The sequence below is a fragment of the Castor canadensis genome, chromosome 9, assembly GCF_047511655.1.
Source record: "Castor canadensis chromosome 9, mCasCan1.hap1v2, whole genome shotgun sequence".
Taxonomy (NCBI): domain Eukaryota; kingdom Metazoa; phylum Chordata; class Mammalia; order Rodentia; family Castoridae; genus Castor; species Castor canadensis.
The window spans coordinates 134,333,729-134,357,051 of NC_133394.1; the positions used below are offsets into that span (position 1 = coordinate 134,333,729).

General features: G+C 37.3%; 1 protein-coding gene across 2 annotated transcripts in view; it reads right to left on the reverse strand.

Annotated features, from left to right (window-relative positions):
• Stim2 (stromal interaction molecule 2) overlaps positions 1-23,056 on the reverse strand; it is a 157,219-nt gene extending 134,163 nt beyond the window's left edge. Inside the window, exon 1 of one of the 2 annotated variants that reach the window (XM_020182451.2) lies at positions 22,451-23,056. In XM_020182451.2, coding sequence (XP_020038040.1) covers positions 22,451-22,859 — 409 coding nt within the window. In that variant the 5' untranslated portion in view covers positions 22,860-23,056. The remainder of the gene's footprint in view (positions 1-22,450) is intronic. The other variant, XM_020182452.2, reaches the window with a different exon arrangement.
• Positions 23,057-23,323: the final 267 nt, after the last annotated feature.

Consider the following 23,323-nt stretch of genomic DNA (forward strand, 5'->3'; position numbering starts at 1 on the left):
TAAGATATTATATATAAAAAGGAATACCAAATGGTTCTTTCTGAAACGTATAATTTGTTTTACTCTTTGCTATAGCCTGTATATATTCTAAGTTCATAAAAAGAAAAACTGTATGAAAGGATGAAAACTAGAATAAGATAGCACTCATTTTAAGAATCATAAGCTGTTTTAAAAAATCATTTCTGAAATGTTTAAGATATATGACTAAAATACATTAAGTATTTCCTCTTAATTCTACTTTGACATTTTAGCCTCAGGGAAAAAATCAAAATATAAAACAAAGTTTATGCGCAAAAGGTATGAACCAAGACATTCTATGTTTAAAAAGTTTTATGAAGTACCTATGATATTCTGGCACGATCTAGGTACTACATGAGCAAGACAGCAATACTTTCACAGCTCACATTTCTGAAGATAAGTACAGTTAACAAGTCAACATATAGATTAAAATGTAGTTTTTGGTTGTAAGCATTACAAAAAATTCACAAAATGCTTCATCTGTTTATGGTGGATGGGGGAGCAAGAAAGGGACTGCTCCTATAGGAAGTCACCCAAAAAAGTCCTAAGAAAAATACAAAACCAAAAACTAAATACTAAAAGCCAGCCATGTAAAAAGGCTAATGAGAAAAAAAAAAAAAATCAAGACATAGGAAACCTAAAGTGCCAAGTCTGAGAAACAGGGAAAGAGTTTGGTATGTTCTCATAGCAGAAAAGAAGTCAAGTCGAAAGAGCTGGCAGATTGGCTCAAGTGGTACAGCACCTACCTAGCAAGTGTAAAGTCCCGAGTTCAAAACCCCAGTACCGCCAAACAACAACAAAAAGTAGCCAAGATGAAAATCATAAAAGGAAACAATGCTGGAATGCTGGAGAAGTACAAGTACAGAGGAGCCAGACCATGCAGGAATTTACCAAGCAGGGTATATCATGTTTCTATTTTATCATAATTACAAAAAGAAGCCTCTAAAAAGGAGGGGAAGGAAATTGACTGATGTCTACTTTTCATAGGCTTCTGAGAGACTAAACTGTGGAAGGTAAAAGAAAGCTACTGCAGAAATCCATGGGGGAAGAGATAATAATGGTGGCCTGGACTAGAGTAACAGCAATGGAAACAGTAGAGAAACTCAAAATGCAATGTGGTGGCTAGAACCCATAGTATTTACATGGGTGGTCAGGATAAGGACCAGACCAATAGAGAATTTACAAAGCTAAATTTTACAGTGTGTTTCTATAATAGAAGAATAGGTTACATACATTATAAAATATTCATCTGATGGAATATTACTAAACCTTCATTACTAGCTATGCCATAATGGATATGATACTTAACTAAATATTCAGGTCTTCAGTTTCCTCAATAATTACAACAAATAATACCCACTGCTGGGAGGATTAAATATGATCCTATGAAAAATGCTAAACAGTTACTGTACTCCATAAAATAAGCTGTCAGAAGTCATAGTATCTCAGCACTCAGAATAAAGTATTCAATAAATGTTCTGTGGATAAACAGTCAGGCAAGATGAAAGAAATGGTAGCTCAGCCCAAGTCTTCTAACTTGACTTTATACTCCTTATACAAATTATGCAGGTGAAAGGAGCAGAAGACGGATAGATGGAGACAGGGAGAAAAGGAGGGAGAGAGGAAGGGAGGAAGAACCATTAGATTATTAAATCAACAAAGGAGAACCATTAACAGACTTTTTTGGGTAGCACAATCCAAGGGCTTAAGAGTTCAATATTACAGAATTAAGTGGATTAACTAAAATAACACACAATTTCTAAATCATGAAAATAACTGGAAACTCTTAACTAGCCTACTCACAGGTTAATGAGTCAATCTGAATGCAATGTGAGTAGAGGGCAGAACTAGAAATTTAGATAAACCAGGAAAGGCAAGGAATTACCAATAGGAAGTCAAGAACTAGACAAGAAATAGAAGTGATTGCCAGGGTAAGAGAACAGAATCAAAAACCTGGAAGCAACGCACAAGGAGACACAAACCAAAACAAAGATTTTAGTCAGTCAGTCTGCCAGTCTACCGCTAATATAGGTATAGGAAACTGGTTTGAGCAATAACCCCAAAAGACATTAACACCAAATGCCGTGATACTGAATACTGAAATCCCAAAAGATCAAAATCCCTGAACCCTAAAATTTAAAATACTGAAATATTAAAATTCTGAAAATATAATTCTGGGAAAAATATTTTTAATTCTTTTGAAGACATTTATTTTCACTGTTAAATGGGGATTTATAAAACAAAAGAACATGACAGAACATTTCGCAGACCACTTCGCACAATAAAATAGACACTAAAACATTTTCACAAGCTTAAGCACTCAGGAATGCTAACAGCTGCACAATGTAACAGTTATGAACAGACTACTCTTACTCATTTTTAAAAACAGATCAAAAAGCAAAATGAATACATATAACTACATATGTAGTCATCTGCCATATCATGACAGACAACCTAAGTCTGTCTATTCATGAGACAGGTCACCACCACATATGTAACAGCCCGGAGCCAGAAGCAATTTTATCTTTCACAAATGAGATATACAAAAAGGGCATACCTTTACTCACTGCAGGAGTAAATTTTATGTACATACACAATTCTTATACACAAAGTCAATGTTATGATGATGCACAAGAACTCAAACTTGCAAAAGATGCACAAGAAGATGCGTCAGTACTCTCTTATACCCCTAGATTGGAAATGATGCAAAGACAAGTGCACAGCATAGTAAATTATAAATAATAATAATCTGCTGACAATTTAAAACAGTGGGGAGGCTGGACATGCAGCTCAGTATGCTTAGCACATGCAAAGCTCTGAATTTAATGAATTTAATGAATTTAATCCCCAACACCAAAAAAAAACCAAACAAATAAATAAGAAAATAAAAGAGGGGGGGTAAGCAAAGAAACCAAAAAAGTAAATGTGAATTGGAAAGATTACTTTCATGATCGTTAACTATACTTTGAAGTCTTGCATAGCAATGACTAGCTACTTCTTTTCTTTGAGAGCATGGCTCTCCTTGAAGAATACACTCATACTCATTTTCAGTCGCACACTGGTCTCTCGAAGCACCCTCAAAGACCTGAAGAATAATGTCTTTCCAAGGTTTTCCACTCAACACAATGCATCAGAATTCAAGAATTCTTTCCCCAAATTTCAGCTTTCTACCCTTAAATAGCTTTTCTTTTCCCAATGGGAATTATTAATGGCAATTTTCAAGACTGTGGCTTTCAGAATTTCAACATTCATGACTTCAGGACTTCAATCTTTTAGAACTGGAATTTGAGGGTTTTTACACTTGGGAGATTTTTTTTTTTCCTGCCTGTACTAGGGTTTGAACTCAGGCCCTTGCACTTACTAAGAAGGTGCTCTATCACTTGAGACTCACCCCAAGCCCAGACTTGAGAAATTTTAATCTTTTGGGATTTCAACATTCAAGACTATGGTGCTCTGGATTGTGTCTTTTGGGATTTTGATCAGCACCAGAAACTCACTCACCCCTAGGGCCCAGGCACAGACCCACCAGTCCTCTTATAGGAGAAGTAAAAGTAAAAGCTTACAACATTAATATAAGACAAGAAATCCTCTTGATCCAGGATCAACAGCAAAACTAATCAGAAGTTGCTACCACTATGGTGGGGCGGGGAGAGCTCCTAAACCCTATCTTAGAATGCAGGTAAACCAGGAAAATCAAAATCTACTCCATTCTCATCACAAACCTAGCATAGACAGTGAAAACCCCCATACAGCAAAGAATTGCAGATGAAGCAAGAACATTACTCCGACCACATAAAACACAACCCATCACTTAAGAAATTTCAGGTCTGTGGTGTACCAAAGGTAAAAGTAATAACAACAGAACCATACTAGCTCAACTAGTGACAAAAACTGACTCATCCTACCATACTGATGATGTGACAGAAGAGGAGCACCCAATTCTAGACATAGGTAATATTACCTGTCTCAACTGAACTATCACTCAATCATAAACTAACAAACACATAAACTAAACAAAATGCAAGAAAAAAAAATCAACCCACTTTCAAAAGATAAAGCAAACAACATAACCAAACAAACACAGGGGTGACTCAAATCTTAGAACTATGACAGAAGATGATAAAGTAACTTTAAGTAAAATTTTAAAAGACCTAGAGGAATAGGTTACTAGGTTTAAAGATAAGGACAACATGATGATCAGAGAACTTCAGCAGAGACATGAAAACTAAAAGTTAATTAATTAATAACACTGATATTAAAAAACATATCAAATATGAAGTATTTCTCTCAGATGATATTCAGTAACTAAGTCAATAGAAATTATCAAACTGACACAAAAAGAAAAAGGGAGTGTTCAATAAAAAAAACAACAGCTAGGAGGGCACTCCACAGTTATAAAACACATCACACATCAAACATACATAGGTAATATCCCAAAGGGAAAAGGAAAAAAATACTGAATGAAAGAATCATCTGAAAAGAGCAATACTGGAGGTATCACAATACATGACTTCAAAGTATATTACAAAGCAATAGCAATAAAAACAGCATGGTACTGGCACAAAAACAGACATGAAGACCAGTGGAACAGAATAGAGGACCCAGATATGAACCCTCACAGCTACGCCCACCTTATTTTTGACAAAGGTGCCAAAAACATATAATGGAGAAAAGACAGCCTCTTCAACAAATGTTGCTGGGAAAAGTGGTTATCTGCCTGTAAAAAACTAAAACTAGATCCATGTTTATCACCCTGTACTAGTATCAACGCAAAATAGATCAAGGACCTTAGTATCAGACCTGAAAGTCTGAAGTTAATACAGAAAAAGCAGGGAACACTCTGGAAGTAATAGGTATAAGCAAGGACTTCCTCAATAGAACCCCAGCAGCTCAGCAACTAAGAGAAAGGATGGAAAAATGGTACTACATAATATTTAAAAGCTTCTGCACAACAAAAGAAATGTTCTCTAAAGAGACCACCCACAGAGTGGGAGAAAATATTTGCCAGCTATACATCAGACAAGACTGATAACCAGAATATACAGGAAACTGAAAAAACTAAACTCTCCCAAAATCAATGAACCATAAAGAAGTGGGCAACTGAACTAAACAGAACTTTCTCAAAAGAAGAAATTCAAATGGCCAAAAAACATGAAAAAATGCTCACCATCCCTGGCCATAAAGGAAATGCAAATCAAAACTACACTTAGACTCCACTTCACCCCTGTTAGAATAGCTATCATCAAAAATACCACCACCAACAGACGTTGGCGAGGATGTGGGGTAAAAGGAACCCTCGTACACTGCTGGTGGGAATGCAAGCTAGTGCAATCACTCTGGAAAAAATATGAAGGCTTCTTAAAAATCTAAATATAGATCTGCCATATGATCCAGCAATCCCACTCCTAGGGATATACCCAAAGGAATGCAACTCAGGTTACTCCAGAGGCACCTGCACACCCATGTTTATTGCAGCACTATGCACAATAACCAAGTTATGGAAACAGTCAAGATGCCCCACTACTGACAAACGGATTAAGTAAATGTGGCATTTATTATACACAATGGAGTTTTCCTCAGCCATGAAGAAGAATGAAATCTTATTATCTGCAAGCAAATGGATGGAACTGGAGAACATCATCCTGAGCGAGTTTAGCCAGGCTCAGAAGACCAAAAATCGTATGTTCTCCCTCATATGCAGACTTTAGACCTAGGACAAATGCAGCAATGTTGTTGGACTTGGGCCACATGCTAAGTGGAGAGCACATACTGGAGGAATGGGGATAGGTGGGAAACCCAAACTTCAAAAGTGTTTGATGTCCCCACTATAAAGGAGCTAATACAGTAACCTTAAAATGAGAGAGGTCAATATGGGAAGGTGACCGGGAAGTAGTGAAGAGATTAGGTAGAGATGAATCAATTCGGGTTGTAATATACTTGTGCATGGAAGCAATGCTAGGAATCTCTCTGAATAGGTATCCTTATCTCAACTAGCAAAAACACTATGTCTTTCTTATTATTGCTTATTTCTACTCTTCAACAAAACTGGAGAAAAGGGCAGAACAGGTTCTGCCTGGAAGCAAGGGTGGTGGGGGAGAGAAATGGCCCAAACAATGTATCCACATATGAATAAATGAATAATAAAAAAAAGAACACAAACAAGAAATGTTGGTGAGGATGTGGTGAAAAAAGAACCCTCAATATACTGTTGGTGGAAATGTAAATTAGAACAACCACTCTGGAAAACAGTATGGAGGCACCTCAAAAAAACTAAAAATAGAACATATTATCCAACAATTCCACTCCTAGGGATACGCCTGAAGGATAAGTCAGGTTATAATAAGGCACCTGCAACCCATGTTTATTGCAGCATTATTCACAATATCTAAACCATAGAAACAGCCAAGATGCCCCACTACTGATGAATGGGTTAAGGTAATGTGGCAGTTATACACAATGAAATTTATTCAGCCATAAAGAATGAAATTTTGTCACTTGCAGGTAAATGGATGGAACTGGAGAACATCATCTTAAGTGAAGTTAGCCAGGTTTAGAAAGTCAAATGTGGAATATAGCCCCAATACAAATATTAAGAAAAACAGGCCATGTTAAGGGAAGGTCACAAACGAGAGAGGGAGGGTAAAAGAAGGAAGCTAAGAAGGTGAATATATTTGATGTACTTCCTATACAAGAATGAATACAGAATTTTTAAACCTGTTGAAATCACTGTAAGGAAGAGACTAAGGTAGAAAGGAGAAAAATAGAGGGCATGAACCAATTTGGCTTATAATACATACATATGTGGAAATGTCACAATGCAACACCCTTAAACAAACAAAAATGTCATTATTTTTTAAAAGCCAGCTAACAGAAAGGCAAATCAGGCCCTGTCTGAGAGGTTGGTACCAGTGGGAGGGGTAGGAGGGCGAATATGGTGGAAATATTATGTACACATGGATGTAAATGGAAAAATGAGACCTCTTGAAACTATTACAGAAATGGGGGGAGTGAGGATAAAGGAGAATGATGGAGAGGATGAATTCAACCATGATATATTGTAAGAACTTTTGCAAATGTCACAATGTACCCCAAGCACAATAATAAAAAAAAATTCCTATAGAAGGGAAAAAAGGCATAGCTTGAAATAATTAACTATTAATAAATACATAGGTAGACAATACTGTAAAAATATTTTCTATAATCTATAAAAAGTCAACAACATAGAATTTACTATCTGTACATAAAAATGAACTAGAAGAAATGGGCTAAAACAGAAGCAAAAAAAGGTGATAAAAATTTTTTTTGAAAAACCTGAATTATATACAGTATATCCCAGGAAACACAAATTAGAGTTTCCTTCCATAAACCACTAAATGGACATAGATATTCAGATTATATTACTTTGACCAAAACACTGTCAAGTTTTAGCAAGCATATTAAACAAAGGCATTTAGTTATGAGTTGTAAAAAAATTATTTACATAAATTAAGTAAATCCTCTGGAGTGATAATTCCATTTTGTAAAAATCCATCTATCCACAAATTCATGATCACTTCCATGACTGTGAGAATTTATGTCAGGATGACTGGAAAAAGGAGGGATCTAGAGACTGACAGGAATAAAGCAGAGAAGACTCAGGTCTAAGACTTAAAAATGCATCTTGGGCTGGGGTAGAGCACTTGCCTAGTATGTATAAAGCCCTGGCTTCAATCCAGTTTATTCTGTAAATACAAATAAAATGCAATGGAGTTTGAAGGAAACCCAGGTAAAAACTACCTGGTATTAAAAGTATATACCTCTGTCTGAAAGTTGGGAAAGTGCTATGACCCAAAGACCAGTCTAAGTAGTAGGAACAGGGCCAAGTTAGAATGTCTCCTAATATAAGGTCCCTACAGGAAGAATTTAAACTTTACTAGTACTATATGAATTGGTAAACTGGTACTGTATAAGCCACATGAGTGGAGACATTAAAAGACTTACTAAAAAAATTTACTCAAAGCTTTTCCCAGTTTATTCATCTAAATTAATCAAGATATCTGACACCACTGTTAACTCTAAGAGGTATGAATCAACAATTTAAAGTAACAGAAAAAAGAATATCTAACGTTTCAATAAACTATATATTGAGTGGTATTGTTCCTTAGTGTACATTCTACATTGTAAAGGGCATTTAAGCGTTTCATAAACTAAGGAAGGAAATTCTGTATATTTCCTTATTCTAACAGACAATAAATGAAAATAAACCTTTCTAAATTATTAATTCAAAACATTCAAATTATTCCTTACTGTGGTATTTTCTTTTAACAAGCACAAAAATAAGACCCTTCATGGACCATAGAGCCTTGCTCTGAAGCCCACTTTTCCCAAAAGATCTTGGTTGTTCAATTTCAAATTTTTCTAAGGTAAGGTTATTCAGGAACATTTCTATTATGATTAGGAAGGAACTGTCTATACATATACCATAACTTGCTTTGGAATTTATACTTACCTAAAAGCATCTGCTATTTATCTAGAAATCTTGAAGACTGAAATTCAAGGATTTACATATCATCTATTCATTCCTGAGTACTGTCTATTTTCATATTGTTACATTATGAATTAGAGGTCCTATAGTATCTTGACATCTATTTTGCTTCTTTAATAATCTAGAACATGACGATAAATAATCCTAATTATCAGCAATTCAATACTCAGGAATTAAGATGACTTTCACAACTACCATCACCTAACTGAAAATAAGCTTTTAAACACTTCAAATGTGAAGTTAAATTTTCAATATGCTATAATAGCTGCCAATTTTAAAGTGTAAACAATCAATATCGATTATTTATATGTACACTTAAATTCAGAGGACCAACATACTTGCATATTTCTGTAAGATTTATTTTTTTACTTTAAGTTTGGCTGATTGGTTGGGTTTTTTGTTTTTTTTTTTTTTTTGGCAGGGGGGATAGGTTGACAGTACTGGTGTTTGAACTCAGGGCATTGCATTTGCTAAGCAGGCACTCTACCACTTGAGCCACATCCCCAGTCCACTATAAGATTTTAAAATACATTCCATTAAAAAAAAAATGCTGTAGGGCTGGGAGCATGGTTCAAGAGCCTACCAAGTACACAGGAGGCCCTGAGTTCAACACCCAAGACAACAAAAAAAAAAGAGTTGTAGCCAGGTGTAATGGTACTTGTCTGTAATCCCAGGACTAAGGCAGGAGATTCCTGAGTTTGAGACCAGCCTGGGCTACATGGCAAGACCCTACCTCAAAAACACAACAAAAGTTCTATACATCCCCACATACATAATTTTTTATATATACATATGAACATTTATACAAATACATGTATACATGAACATATATTGTAGGATGGGCATACTGAGTGACATATACCTGTAGTTCCAGTTACTTGGGAGGCTGAGATAGTTGGATCACTTAAGCCCAGAGTTTAAGATCAGCCTCGGCAGCACAGCAAAACCTCATCTCAAAAAAAAAAAAAAACCGTGGGGAGAAATGAACCAATCCTTGTATGCACATATGAATAATAAAAGAAAAATGAAAAAAAAAAAAACAAAAACCTGCACAGCATATAGCAAACACATCATAAAACTAGAAGTTAATAGATCTGGGCTCTAATACAAGGTTTATTATAGTAAGTTAAAGTTGATCCTTAGTGTAAAGACTACATGTATATTAAAGTCAAGAGAGATCATTGTGATCTGGCTGGCTGCTATTATAATTAAATAAAAAATCAATAAGTAGAAACCAATAAGGCATTCAGCTTCAACTAAAAGAATCTAAAAACTAGTGAATACTGAGGTAAGTGGCAATCATAAGTGATGAAGTTACCAGTTTTACTCAGATCACATTACTGGATATAGTAAAATTACAGCTGCATGACAATTGAATTTCATAAACATGAAATTATGAGATCAAAGACCATTAGCTTAGTTTTCCACTTTTCTCTAGAATCTAGAAAATATCAAGCACAGAGTAGGCATTCAAACATATAAACATATAAACATATTGCCCAACTGAGCAGCACAATGTAACCTTACAGTTGACACCTAATACTCAGTGTACTTTTAACTAATTCACACCAACCAGTACTTTTTAAAAGTCTTTCAAAGGCAATGGAACTACAAGTTGAATAAAATTCCAGGCTTTTAAAGAATCACATCACTTTAATTTCTCTAAACTCTTCTGAAAATATGTGAAATTATCTAAGTAGAGTTCGTGAACACATGTCTAACATGGGCAGAGTCTTGGAATCAATCCCCAACTCAAAATAAATTATTCTCAGAAGCTATCAGTAAACATACTTAAATGTAAACACATACTTAAAGACTATAAGGAAATGAAATTTTGACTTAAGTCTTATCTGTAGTTGATGAGGTAGATGTATTTTCTACTTTTACTTTTCCCACCAATGTTTTTTTTGGCAGTACTGGGGTTTGTACCCAGGGCTTTATGCTTGTTAAGCAGGTGTTCTACCACTTGAGCCACTCTACCAGCCCTTTTTTGTGTTGGATATTTATAGACAGAGGTCTCTCAAACTATTTACCTGGGCTAGCTTCAAACCATGATCCTTCTGATCTCTGCCTCCTGAAGAGCCAGGATTACAGGCATGAGCCACACCGACACCCAACTACATTTTCTGTAATTTTTCTATTCAGAAATTAAAGCTTTTTAAGTCTCACATTTCTACTGCAAAATGCTTTAAATCTTTCAATTGGATAAAATAAAGATACAAAATGACTTATGCTAATGATACAACTAAAAAGCTAACTTTTTAAAAATATCACAGTATTTCCCAATTTTACTGCCTATTTTTAGCCTATTTTTACAAAGTTTTAACTAATCTCAGACCATTAATAATCTGGTTATTTAGATCACAGAAGTGTCTTGAATATGCCATTCATAATCACATCTAGCATTCTCAAATGCCAATGTCTATGATAAATGTCCTTCCTACTCAGCTTCCAACTTTCATACTTCCCTCTGCTATCTGACAAAGTCACACATTCTCAGCAAACACCTCCACTCTGGAAAAAAGAACTTCTACAAAGAATTCTACCTTTGTAATTCAGGAAAACAGCACATATTCTTGTAACCTCATCACAATGTATCATCAACCTCCAAGTGGATACAGCTTCTAGCAATCTTCAAGGCAGGGTAAATACCAATACCTTATTGATCTTGAAATGCCAAATATCTAACTTGAATCTGTCACACAGCACTCACTGAAGCTTTTTGTGTACTTGTTAGTATAGTGAGGAAGAAAAGTAGTTTTGAAAAAAAACTAAATTAAAAAAAGGGGGGGAGGGAGAGAGCTAAGAACATAGCTTAGTGGTAGAACCCAGACCTGGGTTCAATCCTTGGCACCTCAAAAAAAAAGAAGAAAAAGAGAAAAGGAGTTTTTTGGGTTTTTTTTTGTTTTTTGTAGTACTGGGGCTTGAACTCAGGACCCACACCTTGAGCCACCACCAGCCCTTTCCTGCGAAGCGGTTTTCCAAGACAGGGTCCGGCAGAACTATTTGCCTGGGCTGGCTTTGAACCTCGAGCCTCCTGATCTCTGCCTCCTGAGTAGCTAGGATTACAGGCATGAGCCACAGGTGCCCAGCAGAGACTTATTTTTAATACTCCAAATGTGTAACAAAAAACTTGCAGTAGATATTCTATATCTATATCTATATCTATACATATATATAGTTTTCTAATTTTAATGAGATAAATTGACAATTAAAATGTGCATGTATATAAAGTGTAGGACTTGAGATTTGATATAGGTATACCTTGTGAAACATTCACCATAATCATGCTAACTAACATAGGAATTACATCACATTTCTACCTTTTTTTTTTTTTTTTTGGTGTGATGAGACTTACAATCTAACCTGTTAGCAAATTTCAAATATACAAACCTGTTAACTACAGCCACAGAGTTACACCATAGATCTCCAGAATTTATGTTCCATAATTAAACTTTGCACCTCTTGATCAACGTCTTTCCATATTCCCCTTCCCCCACAAATGTGGTAACCACCACTCTACTCTCAATTTTTTTTTTTTTTTGGTTGTTCTATGGTATGAACTCAGGGCCTCCCACTTGCTAGGCAGGTGCTCCAACACTTGAGCCACAACTCCAGTCCTAAATTGAATATCATACAGTTTTTGTCTTTCTCTATCTGGCTTCTTTCATTTAACATATGTGTTCCAATTCACCTACGTTTTCACAGATGGCAGGATTTCCTTTATTTTAAGGCTGAATAGTATTCCACTGTGTGAGAGAGAGAGTGAGTGAGTGAGTGAGTGAGTGTGTGTGTGTGTGTCTTGTTTTCTTTAACCATTCATCCATCAACAGACTTTAACGTTCTCACATCTTGGCTATTGTGAGTAATAGTAAAAAGAACACGAAAGTGCAAGTACTGGTATTTTTAGTAACCGTAGCTTGAAAATAGATAAGCTACAAAAACATTTATGTACTTTTTTAGATTATGCAAATCCACTCTCAGGACTTTCAGGTTTACATAGTTCCTACAATGATAAAAATGGTCAGTTACAGCATATTTGTAACCCTACTTCCCCAAGTTACAGCTGACACCAAACAGTAATGTTTAAAACTATATGCGTACACACCCATATTCACCAATAATTGACTCCTCACTATAAACCTCTAAGTTCTTTCTTGTAACCATTTTAGCATACCTAAAGCTTGAATACACTTTAGAGGGTATATTTTAAAAGGCAAATTCAAAGATACACAATGTATCTGTAATTGCAGTTAGACAAAGATTTTAAATTTTTTTTCAAGTTGGTGCCCAGAAGGAAACAGCAAGGATTAACCGTCAGAAAATGTGTGATAAAGTAGAAGAGCAAGAGATGACAATGGGAAATAGGAAAAATTACATACATGTCATTAACAGAAAGGTCACAAGTTTATTGCTAGAGAACAAGAATAAAAGAGGAACCTTTGATAAAATCCAACACCATTTCATGATAAAAGCTCTAAGAAAACTATGAATAGAAGGAAAGAACCTCAATATTATAAAAGTTATATATGACAAACCTACAGCCAGCATTATACTTAATGGTGAAAAACTGAAACCATTTCCTCTAAAATCAGGAATGACACAAGGATGCCCACTATCCATCCTCACTCCTGTTCAACATAATACTGGAATTCCTAGCCAGAGCAATTAGGCAAGAAGAAGGAATAAAAGGAATACAAATAGGTAAAGAAACTGTCAAAATATCCCTATTTGCATATGACATGATCCTATACCTTAAAGACCCAAAAACTCTACTCAAAAGCTCCTAACACCATGAACAGCTATAGCAAGGTAGCAGGATATAAAAATCAACATAGAAAACTCATGAGCATTGCTATACACTAATAATGAACAAACTGAGAAAGAATATATGAAAACAATTCCATTTTCAATAGCCTCAAAAAAATCAAATACCCAGGAGTAAACTTAACAAAAGATGTGAAAGACCTCTACAAGGAAAACTATAAACTCCTGAAGAAAGAGACTGAGGAAAACTATAGAAAGTGGAGAGATCTCCCATGCTCATGGATTGGTAGAATCAACATAGTAAAAATGTCTATACTCCCAAAAGCAATCTACATGTTCAATGCAATTCCCACCAAAACCCAATGACATTCATCAAAGAGCTTGAAAATCTACCATTAAATTTATTTGGAAACACAAGAGACCATGAATAGCCAAGGCAATATTCAGCAAAAAGAACAACGCTGGAGGTATCACAATATCTGACTTCTAACTAAATTACAAAGCAATAGCAATAAATAGCATAGTACTGGCACAAAAACAGACATGAACACCAGTGGAACAGAATAGAGGACCCGGACATGAACCCACACAACTATAACCAACTTATCTTTGACAAAGGCGCTAAAAATATATGATGGAGAAAAGATAGCCTCTTCAACAAAAACTGCTGGGAAAATTGGTTAGCAGTCTGCAAAAAACTGAAACTAGATCCATGTTTATCACCCTATACCAGTATTAACTCAAAATGGACCAAGGACCTTAATATCAGACCACAAACTCTAAAGTTAGTACAGGAAAGAGTAGGAAATACTTTGGAACTAATAGGTATAGGCAAGGACTTTCTCAGTGGAACCCCAGCAGCTCAGCAACTAAGAGATAGCAGAGATAAATGGGACTTCATAAAACTAAAAAGCTTCTGCTCAACAAAAGAAATGGTCTCTGAACTGAAGAGAACACCCACAGACTGGGAGAAAATATTTGCCAGCTACACATCAGACAACGGACTGATAACCAGAATATATAGGGAACTTAAAAAACTAAATTCTCCCACAACTAATGAACCAATAAAGAAATGGGCAAGTGAACTAAACAGAACTTTCTCAAAAGAAGAAATTCAAATGGCCAAAAATCACATGAAAAAATGTTCACCATCTCTAGCAATAAAGGAAATGCAAATTAAAACCACACTAAGATTCTACCTCACCCCTCTTAGAATACCATCATTAGCAACACCACTAACAACAGGTGTTGGCAAGGATGTAGGGGGAAAAAGGAACCCTCTTACACTGTTGGTGGGAATGTAAACTAGTACAACCACTCTGGAAAAAAATTTGGAGGCTACTTAAAAAACTAAACATTGATCTACCATATCCAGCAATACCACTCTTGGGGATATACCCAAAAGAATGTGACACAGGTTACTCCAGAGGCACCTGCACACCATGTTTATTGCAGCACTATACACAATAGCCAAGTTATGAAAACAGCCAAGATGCCCCCCTACTGACGAATGGATTAAGAAAATGTGGTATTTATACACAATGGAATTTTATGCAGTCATGAAGAAGAACCAAATGTTATCATTCGCTGGTAAATGGATGGAATTGGAGAACATCATTCTGAGTGAGGTTAGCCTGGCCCAAAAGACCAAAAATTCTATGTTCTCCCTCATATGCGGACCTTAGATCAAGGGCAAACACAACAAAGGGATTGGACTTTGAGCACATGATAAAATCAAGAGCAGACAAGGGAGTTATGAGGATAGGCAAGACACCCAAAAAAAACAAGACAGCATTTGATGTCCTCAATGCAAAGAACTAGTGGAGAAACTTTAAAGCGACAGAGGCCAACAGGAAAAGGGGACCAGGAACTAGAGAAAAGGTTAGTTTGAGAAGAATTAATTTAGAATGTAACACACATGTATAGGAAAGCAATGCGAGTAAACTCCCTGTATAGCTATCCTTATCTCAACTAGCAAAAACCCTTGGTCCTTCCTCTTCAACAAAATTAGAGATAAGGGCAAAATAGTTCCTGCCTGGTAGTGAAGGGGGAGAGGGGGAGAATAAGAGGGCAAGGAAAAGGGAGGAGGCGGGGGAAAGGTGAGAGAAATGACCCAAACATTGTATGCATATATGAATAAAAGAAATTTTTAAAAAAGAAGGAACATTAAGATTATCTAGTTAGTCAATATGAGATGTTTTTATAAAAAAAAAAAGCAGTACTGGATAGAAAACATGAGAGTAAAAGCATGGATCTGTGAAATATACAGCAATGATTAGCAAATACAAATTTTAAGTGAGATGCACTTGGCTATTAAAGCCCTTCCCAGCACTCAGGAGGATCTGAAGGAAGATCAAGAATTTTAGGCCAAGCTGGTTGCTGGTGACTTATGCCAGGAATCCTAACTACTTCTAAGTCTGAGATCTGGATGATCGTGGTTCAAGCCTAGCCTGGGCAAACAGTTCTCAAGACCATCTCCAACATAACCAGAGCAAATGAACTGGAGTTGTGGCTCAAGCAGTAGAGAGCCTGCTTTGCAAGTACTAATCCCTGAGTTCCACACACAAAAAAAAAATGGAGAGAGTTCTAGGTCAGCCTAACCTACAGAACAAGACCCTGTCCCAAAAGAAAATATCAAAGCAAAGAAAATTCAAGTTACTTACTGAGAAAATCCCCTTCATTACTCTAGGGATTTTTTAATGAGGTTGTTTAGTGTTTTGTAATCTCGTAAGATATTTGCTTCAAGTACTTTTAAAATTTAAAACTCCAACTCTTAATTCAATTAAAACAGTTAAGTGTTTCACTTCCATGGAATGGCATTTGTAAGAGCTGGGTATGGTGGTACATGCCTGTAATCCCAGCACTGGAACCGAGAATTGGAAGCCAGCCTGGGCCATATAAGACAACCCTGGATCAAACAACCAAAAAACAAAAACAAACAAACAAAAATCAAAGACAGATGCAGAGAAAGTGAAAATGATTACAGGAAAAACAGTAAGTTACACAGTAGTCACTATCAATAAGCACACATAAAGACAAACTCTTATGCAAGAAAAAAAGATGCTTGGGTTCCAAGATGAATATTAGTTCAAGTGAACTGTTCTTGCCAGTTGTGGAGGTTCCTGGTCCTGTAGAGGAAATGGGAGGGGTGGGAGGGGTCTGGGGAAGGTAGTTATCACTATCTTTTAAAAACTCTGAGTAGTTAAAAGCTACAACTGCTTTTAGCCTTAATCCTAAAATTACTCACTTAAAATGATGCTGACGAAGCCTAGCAGAAAGGAGATTACTCTCAGGACTGTAGCCATGACAGTTGTGCAGTATCATTTCAAGGGCCAAATGAAATAAAGCCAAAAGTCAAATCAATCACTGGCTCAGGGTTCCCCATCCCCCATTTAGAACTTTCCTAGTAATGAAGTTCTGTGAGGAGGAAATGTTCAGCTGAAGAACACAAGACTAAGAACTGCCACTTAGGAGAGACCCATCCATAAAAACAGCAACAAAGAAACTAGTCAAGGAAAATGGTTACTAAGGTAGGATTAGTGTCAAGAAAAACAGTATCAAATACCTACTAATATAAAGATCTAGCTAGATAAGGGAAAGGACCATTTACATTTGCCATTAGAAATGATCATCTATTGGTCCAGCATGAAATTCACAGAGGGATGAAATTCAAGTTAATTTTGAAACAAATAATGAGTCAGTACTTGGAGACATTATTAATCACAAGGGTCCTGGCAGGTAGAACAGAATTCAACTCTGATAGAACATTAGTTCAGTCTAGAACACATTTATTCTTTATTAAGGAATAAACATACATTTTAAAATATGGAATGCCAAAGGTCTTATATAAGCATCTTATGCAAACATATTCTCTGGCTACCAAGTGGCTTTATTTGTCAACTGGCAAACATAACTACAATTGGTTTTTAATTACTTTGTAAATCACCATAAAACTCCAAACACAAAATAATTTTATATTAAAAGGCACATTCGAAATAAAGGAGAGAGTGTGTTTCTTCTTAGATTTTTCACAGGCTTATACTAATTTAAATCATTCTAGAAACTCTTAAGTGTTGAAAATTAAAAGAAAATATTTATTTCTTAGACACCAATAGTAATGTAATAATAAAACAAATTTTATACAATTTCCTCTAAACATTTTCATAGCCTCTACATAACTGAAACTCTCAAGACTTCTATTACTACAGTTCTCTAACTGGCCACCTGATCTCTACTATCTCCTCACTTCCATCCACCCAGAATTAGCTTTCTCAGAGACTTGCCACCCCTGTTCAAACACCACAGTGTCTATCACTCCCTAGTGACAGGACAATATTTAGAATTCCAAGAGTTTATGAACAAAACTCTCAAGACATTCAAAATGTCGTTTTTACTTTAAAAAATAATGTTGATTTACATTCTCCATAATGTATATGTTTAGTAATTTTTAACATTTTAAATTATCAATATTTAGTGTGTGTCCTGAATAATCTAATAAAGTGGATATGAGAAGAAATTTATCCTATTTTTCCTGGTGCTTCCCATATTGCCCAGTACTTGGCTGAGTATCCCAACTTTAGATGTGGGGACATTTCCATACATATTGAATACGCTAAGGAATATTAAAGTACTTGGTAATTTGGACCCAATCTTCTTTCTCCTACTCTATTTCCCACTACTCTATCTATACCCTATGTACACCTCTAAAGAAAACGATTAACTTACTCCATATATATGCTTTGTCTTAAAAGCCCTTTCAACTCATCGCCACATGAAGATTTATCCAGATATGAAGATCTACCTCAAATTCTAAACCTATATTAATCTAAAAATATTAGCATGTATCCAGCCACAAATCAAGTCCTTAACAAATTCTAATTTGGGTCCTGTTTTTTACAAAATTAAGCTACATCTTAAATCCAAGTTTCTAATTGGTCCTTTAGAGTTTTTCCTGTCCTATGAGATCCCCAACAGAGACCAACAGTTCCTGGTAGTCTCAGGAAGAGTAAAAAGGGATATAATATCTAATTCTTAAATGTTCAGAAGTCTAGATCAAATGAACACCAGCAGTTTCTTTAATTCTGTAGCTACCAACAGCAACATAACTACAACAATGGCCAATGATTACTAAAGAAAAGGACTGCTACCAGTGCCAGGAGGTGGCTCATGACCACAATTCAACTATTTGGAGGCAGAGTTCCAGAGGACCAAAACTGGAGGTCAGTCTGAGCAAAAAGTTAGCTAGATCCCCATCTCAACAACTAATCTGGGTGTGGTCCGAGCTATGGCGGTCTCAGGTAAAAGGATCACAGTCTAAGGCCAGCACAGCAAAACCACAAGACCCTATCTGAAAAATAACTAGAGCAAAAAAAAAAGACTGGAGGCGTGGCTCAAGTGGTAGAGTGCATGCCAATCAAACACTAGACACTGAGTTCACTAGACCCCAGTACTATAAAATAAAAATAGAAAGAAAGGGACTAGTAAGTATAACTATAGGGAAGGAATAAAAGAAAATAGCAGAAAAGTATCAAAAGAAGGCTTTAACAAATCATAAGCTCAATTCAGAAAGATCGACTTCACAAGAGGAGCCGTGTGAGTTATACTATGAGTTTAATATTATAACAATGTAAACATTAACACAGAAATCTGTTGTAAAATATTACTCAAAGCAACATACTTAACACCACACTTGAACCCACTAATTTTAAAAAACAATAAGTAAGTAACAACATTTACTGGGTAAATGTTAAGAATGCAAGGTGAGATAATTAAGTTTCGCTTAAGATTTCTCTACTGCAATGATGCTAACTGAGCTATTTCCATCTAAATTAATGAAAACCCTGTAACAGATATGTTTAACATTTCTGGATAAAGTCATCCTTCTTAATGATGGTCTGATTTAAACTAAGAATATTTTAGATTTTCATGGAGATTCTAATACTTCTAAAAGACATGTTTTAAAACGTGCATTTTATTTCAAATAAGATATCAAATGGGTAAAATGATACTATAGTTAAAAACCTTTATATATGCACTAAAGAATGTTACTTTAAGTCACTAAAAAATCAGGCAAGCAAATATTTAAAGCTAACATTTGTTTATAAAGTCTTCTGAAACAATTAGCTACATATAAAAAAAAAGGTTTCAATGTTTCAGTTGTTCTACAGTTTGCCAGAATAAAGAATGTATTTTGTTCATAATAGTTTTGCCCTTCCATAAAACTTTCTCCATACCCATATCTCAAGGAGATCACTCACTCCCCACAGGAATCAATCCATTGATTCTATAGCTGTTAGGCAAAAAAAAGTTAACGTTCTGAATTATTAAAGTACAGCTTTAAGATGTAATTAGCAATCTCTCAATCACTAATCTCTAATTTCCTTTAAATTTCCAATCACTTTCAAAATAAGAGCCTTTAAAAAATAACAAATACACATAAAATTTAAAACCTTTACTATATAACATTAGAAATATTGGTTCCACATTATCAAAACATTTATACAATAAATTCTAAAAAGTAATATAAAAAGAAAAAATATGAACCTATATTCATTATGACAACAGATCTGTTTATTTTGATGATTTGTCACTGCCTGTCTTTATAATAACACTTTACTTGCTCAAAATTAAGCATAAGACATGATTTAAAGGCAATTTATTTTTAAGATATACTAAAATGAAACCCTTGGGAGGCAAACATCAGTGAAAAAGAATGTTTACTAGATGTTATTAGCAAGAGGCAGTATCTTAGGAAGTTTCTAAACTCAAGTATTAAAAATATCAATCTGGAAAGGAAAATAAAGTGATTTGGGCTGTCATTTTAGAGCTATCATGAATCTGACAGTTAAATGACAACTTTAGGTTCAGAGCCAGAGAGAACAATCCTCTCAGAATTCTTTCAAGAATTTCCAATTATTAAAATTCACATGAAGTTCAGTTCTTTCCTTACTGATGCTCTATTATTCACAGTTTAACAATAGAAGAGAGCCCTGCAGAGGCCATGTGGAGTTCAAAGCAATATTCAATGTTCTAATTTCATCAGGGTTTTTCTATTTACTTTTTCCAAAATATCAGTGCTGGGGGCTATGTTTACATAAGCTTAGTAAAATTATTGCAATTCAACTTGCATACTTGGTAGTTTTATAATCTCAAACTTTGTATGAGAACGTTTAACTTATTAAAATCAATATTCTAACAAAAAGAAAGATTAAGAACATTAGAAGTAATTCCCGGCAAATCTTATTTTTGGTAAACTTATTTTAAAGCAGTGCAGTACAAATTTGTTATGTGTGACATATCAGATTTTTTTCCCCAATAAGAATCACCTTGTCTTTTTCACAGTGCCATAAATAACTACAAAGAAACTTAAATCTTAAAAGGATTATAAACAGCTTATAAAATAAAATTCCATCTGAAGTAGTTTTCTTGGTATGATGTACACAGTATAAACTATACTTGTTAATGATAATAAATACCAAAATTCTGAATTGCTTGCCTTTCTGCCAACTACATTTTGATAAAGCATTAGGCAATTATTTACTGATCAAACTTTTCTGCTCAAAAACCCAAGAGCCACACTCCATTCCTACAGCTTCTAAAAGCTGAAATAGTTCTGCTCCTTTCTCACATGAGGCATTAAACAGTGAAGCTGAAGCTACAGTCTTATCTAGCTGATTTCCTGATTATCACTAGTCTTTACATTGGTCATTTTTATTTCAATTACTCAAGCATAAAACTATCCACTCTATCCTCTCACTCAAACTATGCTCCTACTACTGATTATTCTGTAATATTTTATCCAAATTAACCAACGCTTTTAAGGTTTGCTCTTCCAAGTTCCATTTAATAAGGCTTGATATCTTTCTGGGTAAATTAACTATGATATGCTGATCATCCTGTTCTACACCCTACAACTTCCAAAGTGCTTGACAAAGTTTACCAATGTCCTTCTTTTCCCTAGAAGAGCAAACATCCAGTCATAGAATAGTTGCTTGGATCTGAAGAATATAGTTCCTGAGCACTTCAGAGAGCAGCTGTCAGAACTTCCAGATGCCTGCTGGACTATCACTTTAGTTAATGATGGGTCATCTTGTTCCACTTTACTTTTTCCTCTTTAATCTTGCAATTTGTGCAGAAAATCTATAGATCTGCTTTAAAAATGAATGAAGTACTAAGAAAAATAAGCATTACTTTAGCTCCTTTGCTTTTCTCAAAAAATCGTTTCAAGATCTTTGTATCAGTTCTTAAACCACGACAGATGAGTTATACAAGACAACGAAAGGCTTTAAATGGATACGGTATTCTACCAAACTTTATTAAACATGCTTGCAAGTTTTCAGTTATGTGCTAGAACGTTCTATATTAAAAGGATACTGGTGCAGTCTATCAGATCCATGCTCAAACACACGCCCCAAATACCCTGTACTTGGTAAATTTTAGGTATATTTCTGTTTACCTGCTAAGCTCTCTGCACCCTTTGTCACCCAGTGATGCTCCCAACTGCAAACCCTTTTCATCCTTTAAAATAACCTCTTTCTACCCCCCAAAAAATAACATTAGACTTCGTCGTTTTCTCGTCCTAATACGCAACCACTAATGCTAGGTATAATGGCTCTCAGAGAACCTCTTCAGCAGCTTCCCTAGGGACGCTGTGCTCAGTGGGGCTCCCAACCGGTGAGACTCTGCCAGCTGCCTCTGCAAAAGCAGCACCAGAGGCCGACTCAGTACCGCATTGCTGCTGCTGCTGCCGACTTCTTTTAGCAGCTTAAAAACAAAACAAAAAAAAAATCAGCCGAGTACCGTGCAGACCCTGGTGGCTTTGATGCAGCACGAAAAAGAAATCACTGCACTGCTTGCTCAGTTTGGAGGAGTTGGGTAACCGAAGGGCGGAGAGCGAATGCCGTCGAGAAAGTAATCGGTCGAGGGCGGGGTGGCGGGTGAAAAAGGGAGGCTTCTCAAGTGAACGGGGCCGCGACCGAGCGGCGGCCAGGGCCCCCCGCCCCTCACCGGTAACTGGCCGGGGCCGTCGAACAGCGGGGCGTCCGCTGGGACGCGGGCCCTTCCGGAAGATGGGGATCCCGCCGCCGCCGCCGCCACCACACCCCCCACGCCGCCACCCGCCCCCACCCCCGGGCTCCTCACCTGTCATCAGCGCCGGGCGGTCGCCCGCCGCCGCGGCGGGAGAAGAGGCGGATGCCCCGGCAGAGCCCGCCGCCCGCGGCCCGCGGAGGTGCCTCGGCACCAGGTCGCATCCTTCCGCCGCCCCGGCCACCAACAGCCCGAACACCAGCAGCGCAGCCCGGAGCCGCCGAGGCAGCCAGCCCCAGGCCGAGCCGGGCGTCGCGGCGGGATGAGGGCGTGGAGGAGGAGCGGAGGGAAAGCGCGGCGGCGCCCCGGCCGCCGGCCACCCGCCCGCTCCGCGAAGCGCCGCAGCCGCCGCCGGCGACTCCCCGGGCCGCCCCCGCCGCCTCAGACGCTGGCTCCCGCCGAGCGCCAGGCTGGTCCCCTCGGCTTCGGCGGCCTCCGGAGCTAGGGTCCCGGCTACGTTCATTGGTTCCGGTTATTTAAAAAAAAAAAAAAAAAAAGTGGGGGTGCAGAAAGGTTCGGCGTCTTCGGGTCGTGCGCGACAACCGCGCTCCTGCCGCGGCAAGACCGGGATCCGCTGCTCTGGCGCGGCCAAACACCAGCCCAGCGCCCGCGCCGCCACCGCGGCGCATCCCCCCGCCCCCTCCGGCCCGCGCTCGTCGTAGTACCACGCTCAGCCGGGACGCCTCCCTCCCCTCACACATTCGCTCGCATACCAATCCCCCGCCTCCCTCAGGCCCTGCTGGGCGCAGGCGCGGCGCCGTTGCACTGCGCATGCGCGGCTGTCCGGCCCCGCCCCCGGGGGCGTTCCCGGGCGCATGGGCGTGCCTCGGGGTGGTTTCTAACGCGACCCAGGAGCTACCAGGAGAGAGGGCCCCTCCCCCATACACGCCCCCTCGCGACTTGGTGAGGGGCGCCCAGGGGACCTGA